The sequence below is a fragment of the Coenobita brevimanus genome, chromosome 88 (assembly GCF_032717465.1).
Source record: "Coenobita brevimanus isolate Jiangsu-jjx chromosome 88, ASM3271746v2, whole genome shotgun sequence".
NCBI lineage: Eukaryota > Metazoa > Arthropoda > Malacostraca > Decapoda > Coenobitidae > Coenobita > Coenobita brevimanus.
The window spans coordinates 2,168,865-2,176,403 of NC_137041.1; the positions used below are offsets into that span (position 1 = coordinate 2,168,865).

The 7,539-nt window shown below is 44.1% G+C and overlaps 1 protein-coding gene across 1 annotated transcript in view; it reads left to right on the plus strand.

Annotated features, from left to right (window-relative positions):
* The first annotated feature begins 1,502 nt into the window (after positions 1-1,502).
* Positions 1,503-7,539, plus strand: part of LOC145411159 (uncharacterized) — a 165,823-nt gene continuing 159,786 nt past the window's right edge. The window contains exon 1 of the mRNA XM_080281214.1: positions 1,503-1,997. Coding sequence (XP_080137340.1) covers positions 1,503-1,997 — 495 coding nt within the window. The remainder of the gene's footprint in view (positions 1,998-7,539) is intronic.

Sequence of the window (7,539 nt, forward strand, 5' to 3'; positions counted from 1 at the left end):
ACTTAGGCCTATCTCACAATGGATGTAGCCTAATTTCTTTATATAACAAATTAATATAGTTTGATACAGAACTACATATAATCCATAAGCAAAAATAAAAAGAAAAAATTGAACAGAATATTGCCAACGGCCACCATCCCCCCCCCCTTCCCTCTCTCTCTCTTTCTCTAACACACGCAGGTCTTTCATCATGTATAACCCAGTTCCTGTGAATGGAGACGAGGTATTTACACACGGATTTATGTACATGTGCGTGGGGGCTCAAAAATGGATATTATATAGACGGGGAGTTTGGTTATTTTGAATACTGAGGATTACAGAGGCGGGGAGAGGGATGCCAGATGTCAGTGGGGTCAAATCTCCCCTCTTCCTCCCCCCCCCTCCCTCTCTCTCTCTCTCCTTTTTTTTTTTTTTTTTCCCATTTATACCGTGATTTTTAGAAAGCGCTTTAAATTTTTCGTCTATCGGAGGCAGCGTTTTAACTCAAAATCGCTAAATCTCGTTTCCTCTGATAATCCTCTTGCAACGAGTAAGAGTTTTAGATTCTGCCCTTGCGCTTGTTATTATTATTATTTTATTATTATTATTATTGTTGTTGTTATTATTATTATCATCATCATCATTGAGCTGCAAGGGTTAAATATAGGCTGTATGTAACCGTTCACTGCGATAGGCCCTTCTTACACTGAATAAATCACCTAGATATAACGGAGATAAGAGGAAGACAAAAGATAACATTCAGACATCCCCGCATTCTCGCTAGGTAAGGAAGCTCCCTAATACTTGTTCCTGAGCGATTTATTTTGCTTATTACACCTTTCAGTCCTATTTTGTTATGCGAATTCCTCTAACAGTACCAAATTCTGCGTAAATAATGTACAGGAAAACCGGCCATATCCAAAAATAGATCGGTAAGAAAAAGGTGTTACGAACTTCCTTAATGGACGGGAATACGTGCCATAATGTGCAGTGTAATAGTGGTGGGTTTTCCTTGCTATAACGTTGTACTCATAGCGCATCCTGACCTTTGGCTCCTTTTTCCTTGCATTAAAATCAAAGTATAGCGTACAATTCCATCACTGATAACAATTACAGAGGTTAATTTTGTCACCTGAATATATTACTATTCCTTGTATTTTTCTCCTTTACAGGTTGTGGACGGTGGCATGGAGGAAAGATGCAGGGAATGATAAGGTGACTGGAGAAGGCATCAAGAAAATCAGGCCTTCAGTTCCTTTCAAACTCCACTGGTACACCACGAAAAGGGTTTGAAAGATATACAAGAAGTATTACAAGATACGAAGAAAATATTAAAAGACACGAAGAAAATAATAACAGCGAGGAAATCACCCCAATTTTTGAATAATGTGAAAATCGACGTTGTCCGTGGGTAGGCGTGAGAACAGTCCCCTCGATGAGACAGGACGCGCGTGGGTTAGTCTTCCCCGTCACCCTCCCACCATCACACCCGTCAGTTTCCCTCATTTAGTGATCCTGTCGACATGGTAGCCAGCAAATTCCCCTGTACCGTCATGTTCCTGGCCCAGGCGTTCATCTTGGCCCTCATGGTAGCGAGGTTGGGAGCTGGGCCGGCGAGGGAGACGCAGAACGACAGTGAGGATAGCCTTATCCCGCCATTTTCCCCGTCGCTTGAGATGGCGCGCTCTCTCGGTCCCTCGCCCGTGACTCCAGAAGGGCGGGAAAATCCTACGCTGGAGAACCCGAGGGCGGCTACAGGGTCTCTAGACTTGAATATGGAGGACCAGTTCACGGAGGACACACAGGTCGTATCAGGGGACTCGGAAAGCCAAGACACGTACGGCAGGGCGGGGGATTTTGAACGAAGCCAGGACGCTGTTGACGACGACGACGAGGAAAACGGCGCCATGTTAGACTTGCCGCTGGACGAGGAAGGGATGTGTCCGCCTCGCATCCCGGACGACTACACCCTCTGGCGCCGCAGCATCAGGGTCGTCAGAGCTACATTGCCACACCAGGTGAGAGATTTTGACATTTATTATTCATTTTGTTTAGAGTTTGGGGCCATATTGTCAGGTTTACATGTCTGTTCCTGTCTAGAGTTACAGTTATTGTCACGTATTCTTTTATTCCCTTACGGAGTTTGATCTCATTGCCACATATATTTATTTCCTATACATTGTAACTGAGTATGTCCCTGTTGGCGGGAGATATGGTGACAGTGATAAATTAACTTATTGTGTGACGAGGGTAATTTGAACGGGATAAAGCCATAGTATACGGTAAGTCTTCCTCTTGTTTTCCATCATTCTTTCATTTTATTAGTTCTTCTGTGCATATACCATACTGAGATCTTATTGAAGCGCTGAAAGGTATATTATTTCTATTGTCTTTTTATCCCGGACGCTGTGTAAGAATGATTAAGGGGGGGATGTTGTGATTCGGGTGACGTAGGATGCAGTGTTCTTCCGCGGAGCAAAGTAGTTCCGTGTTTATTAATGTCTCGTTTAGGTTAGGTTAGGCTGATGATTCTTTAGGTTAATATTTTACTTAGGAGACCTTACTGAAGCACGGAAAAGTATATTATTTTTATCTGCATTATTTTTCCGATGCACTGTATATGTTAAGACGGGGAGGATGTGGTGGTGGTGACAGGATGCGGTGTTCTTCCGCGGAGCAAAGTAGTTTCGTCTTCAGATGCAAGGAAGCAAAACAAACCATAAAGGCTTAATCTACACACACACACACACACACACACACACACACACACACACACACACACACACACACAGAACCTGTATCATAAATTTGCTCTTGAATATTGTTAGAATACTAATCTGCCGTAACATTATGTGGAACGGAGGTGATGGCGGGAAATTTGAATGAGTTAGTTTGGCTCCATCGATAATTTTGTCTGAATCGTTTTATAATCATCCATCAGTAATTACATTATGCAAATACATAATGTTGATTTTGAATTATGGCAGGTGATGGTAGGCCTATACATGGAGGCGAAATATGAAAGCGTTGTTCTCATAGGGCTTTCCATTTTGAATTAGGACGAAGATCATTAGTGTAAAATTGCCCTTCGTATTTTGAAAACGGGATGAAGATTTCTGAATTACTGTAATGAAATGGGAAGAAGAAATTTTGAATTACTAATGAAACTGGACAAACAGTTCTTAATTACGGTGAGGAAAATGGACGAAGAATGTTGAATTACTGTAACTTAACTTCTTATTATGAAACAGGACGAAGTTTTGAATTATGTATCTTAATTTATGTTAGATTTCAATAAAATTTTCTTATTCTTCATAATACTAGCTTAATATGACATCAGGTTTAGTTTTCAGTTACTCAGCAGTATTAGACATCAAAACAGAGAGAGAGAGAGAGAAGCCAGCCTGTTACTTTTTTTTTTTTTTTTTTTCCACCTTAGCGTGCATGAACTTCCGGATCAGGCGCCTGGCGATAGATTAAAAAAGAAGTCTACTCAGCAATGCCGAGTGAGAGAGGCTTGAGTCAGCGCTATTGGGCTAAACAAATGGCTGCTGAATGTACTGCCTTTAATTCTCTCTCTCTCTCTCTCTCATTAATGCTTATCTTCCCTTCCCTTTTAATAATTTCCTCTTTCCTGCCATAAAATCTCTCTCTCTCTCTCTCTCTCTCTCTCTCAGCCCCAAATTAAGAGCCACTCCCTATTGATGGTAATGAATGATGATGATGATGATGCACCCTTCACTGACGCTTACGCCCTTATTTCAGTACCCCCCAGCCCCCCCTCTTCCCTCCCCTTCCCCCCCACCCAATCCTCCTTCCCCTCCCCCTCCATCGCTTTCTTCCTCCTCTCTGCCTCTCCTCCTTGCTCTCTTCTCTTCCTCTCCCCATTCCCCTCCCTCACTCTTACTGATCCTCTTCTTCCCCTCATCTGTTCCCCCATCCTCTGCCTACCCCAGTTCACTATTTCACTCTTTTCTCTCCTCTTTCACTCCTTATTTTCCCCTTCCCTCTCTCCTCTCCCTCCCACTCTTTCCCTTCCTCTGCCACCCCCTAACCTCTTCTTTCCCCTTCACTCTGCCCTCTTAACTCTTCTTTCCTCTTCTTCCTCCCTCTCCCCCTCCCCACCTCCCTCCCTCTTTCACCCTCCCTTTCAAACTTAACCCCCTAATTAACCCTGTTCAAAGTTTATCTCTACCGCCACCGCCACCACCCCCGTTATCTGCGCTTGAGTTTCTAGCTTCCCCCTCCCCCCAGCTTCCTAACCCCTCTCCTCTTCTCCTTCCCTCTTTGTTTTTCCCCTTCGCCTCCACTTCCTCCTCGTTTTTCCCCTTCCTCTGTCATTCTTCCCTTCTGTTTCCCTTTCTTACTTTCCTCCTCTCTTTTTCCCCCTCCCTGTTCTCCTTTTCTTCTCCTCCCCCTTCCCCCTCCTCCTTCCCTTCCTTATCCCCCCACCTCCTTACTGTTTCCTCTTCCCTTCCCTTTCCTCCTTTCATTTTTCCCTTCATACTTTTCCAGTCTTCTATCCTCCCCTCCCCGTCCATTTTGTGTCTCCTGTCCTCCCCCTTCCGCCTTACATCTTCCCCCTCTCCCCCTCCCCTATCCACATCTCACCCTACCCTCTTAACCCCTTCCCCTACACACTCCCCCCACCCCCCCAAAAAATCGCTTATTAAACTGGCGTAATATGGCAACCCCCCCCAGCACTTTGGTTGGACTTCCTCTACCTGGTACTGTAGCTTCCGCGAAACAGAAGAGGGATATATTACCTGGAGCTTGATTTTTTTATTCCTCTGATTCACGTCCCCAGAGTGGTCACAGAGCCTCGTATCATTCACTGCAATCTCTCTCTCTCTCTCTCTCTCTCACACACACACACACACACACACACACACACACACACACACACACACACATTGCAATATCTTATAATTTCCTGGATCCTGTAATTTAATCTCAGTTCCCCCGTCTCTCTCTCTCTCTCTCTCTCTCTCTCTCTCTCATACTCCGTCGGAAAGGGTTTATTCCTACCCCTAAAATACACACACACACACACACACACACACACACACACACACACACACACACACACACCACGTCCATCGGCTCCTGTGACTCGCTAAATATGAGCGGTTTAAACTACATTCAGCGGCGGTAATTGTGTGCATGCTGAATTTAGCGGTCCTGATTGGCGAACGGGCAGTCCTGATGGAAGTGCATAATGGGCATGAGTTATTGTGACGGGACTCTGTGTGTGTGTGTGTGTGTGTGTGTGTGTGTGAGAGAGAGAGAGAGAGAGAGAGAGAGAGAGACTTAACTAGTTGATGGTGGGTGAGTGGGATTGTGTGTGTGTGTGTTTGTGTGCGTGTGACGGCCTTAACTGGTTGATGGTGTGTGTGTGTGTGTGTGTGTGTGTGTGACGGCCTTAATTGGTTGATGGTGTGTGTGTGTGTGTGTGTGTGTGTGTGTGTGTGTGTGTGTTATGGCCTTAACTGGTTGATGTGTGTGTGTGTGTGTGTGTGTGTTTGACGGGACCTCACTGGTTGGTTATGAGTGGTGAGTGGGATGTGAGGGGGAGTGAGTGGTGAGGTGTGTGGGAGTGAAGAGTTGGTTCTGAACGCTCTCTCTCTCTCTCTCTCTCTCTCTCTCTCTCAGGCCACTACGGGAAATACATATGTATATTTTATCCAGGAAAAATACCAGCCCTGAGCTAAATGAAAAAAACATGTAAGAAATAATTCACCTGAGAGGAGAAAGGATGTTTTGTGAAGAAAATGCTGTAGCGAGGAAATTAGATGTGTGTGTGTGTGTGTGTGAGAGAGAGAGAGAGAGAGAGAGAGTTGGACGACAGGCTTGCTTACACATATACGGAAAAAAAGGTGGAATGATTAGTGAAATATGCAAGAATAGATTGAGAGGGAGAGTCTGTGAAAATAATATAAATAGGTAAAATGTGAGTGACAGTGTGTGAAAATGAAAACTGAGAGGTGGATGAAAGTGAAAAATGATGAAACGATGGGGAAGAAAAGTTAATCCAAGAAAGCGATAAGACGATGAAGAAAGAATATAAGAACGTGAAAGAAAAATTGAAGGTTAGACTAAACATTATGGGAAGAACGATAACTGACGAAAGTGGGCAAGTAAGAAAAAATACAGCACTATAAACGATTAGTGAGCGAAAAAATAGGAGAATATATTAAAGCCTTGTCTAGAGACTGAACGATAAATTATGATACAGAAACAGTGGGGATACGTGAACAAACCTAAGGGAAAATTGTAAAAAAAAGATAAAAGAAAGAAAAACTGAACGAGAAATAAAGAAAAATAAGTTTCAAAAAATAAAAAAATGGAACGAAAAATTGAGAGTATTAAAACGATGAAATATAAAACTGGGTCATAAATTTAGAAGGAACTTGCCACAACTTAAAAAAAAAAAAAAAAGAGCGATGAAGTAAGAGAAACGAGTAAAACTGGTGGATGAAAAATTGAACGATGAAATAAGGAAATCCAGTTAAAATAAATCCTAAGAGAAGAGCAGAAAACGATGAATTAAAAAAACTGGTCCATAAACTTGCAGAGAAGTTTTAAAACCGAAAGGAATAAGTGAACGATAAATTAAGATGGGAAAAACGATGGATGAAATTAGTGAGCGATAGCCTGAGAGAAAATTACAAAAATGAGATGAATTAATATGATGGAACTACTAATCTTAGAGTAAGTGGTGGGGGCGGGGAGAGAAGGAGGGAAAGGGAGCTAGGAAGATAAGAGAGGGGAGGGACGAGGGAGGGATATGGGGGATGGAGGAAAAGGAAGGATGGTGGGGAGGGAAAGATGGGAGACGGGAAGAAAAGGGGAGAGGAAAGGGAGGAGGGAGGGAAAGAGATGGAGCAAGGAGAGGGGAAAGGGGCATGAGGGAGGAGTACAAAGGAAAACAAACAGCAACAAACTTGGTCCTCTCGTGGCTGTATTGTAGAGGGAAGGTTGTGACTATCAGAACTATTTTGTCAGTTAAAGACAAAGATAGAAAAGCTGGAAGGGTGGGCAGGGGAAGGGATAGAGAGAAAGGGGGAGAGGGTGGAGAAGTAGGATGACAGGGAGGGAGAATGGGAAAGGATATGGGATGGAGAGAGAGAGAGGAAGGCCAGGGAAGGAGAAGAGGAGGATGGAAGGAGGGGGGAGGTTGAGGGGAAATGAGGGAAAGGGGAAGGGGGAAGGAGAAGGTGGAGTAGAATGGAAAGGAGAAGGAAGAGGGAAAGGAGAAACAGAAGGGAAACGTTAGAAAAGGAGGAGGAGGAAGGAGGGCGAGTGAGAAGAGGGAGGTTGGAATTGCAAGGATGAGAGGAAGGAGGAAAGTGATAAGATAGGGAGAGGAGGAGGAGGAAGGAGGGAAAATGTGATGAAGAGATGGGAGGAAGGGAAGGGAGGGGAGAGGAAGGTTATCAGAGTAAGAGGGAAGAGAGAGGGGAGGGGGAAGGTGATAAGAGGGGTTTTTATGAAGGAAGGGGAAGACTTATTGGCAAAAAAATTAAGGGGAGGGGAGGGGGAAGGGGGAGCGAGGGGAGA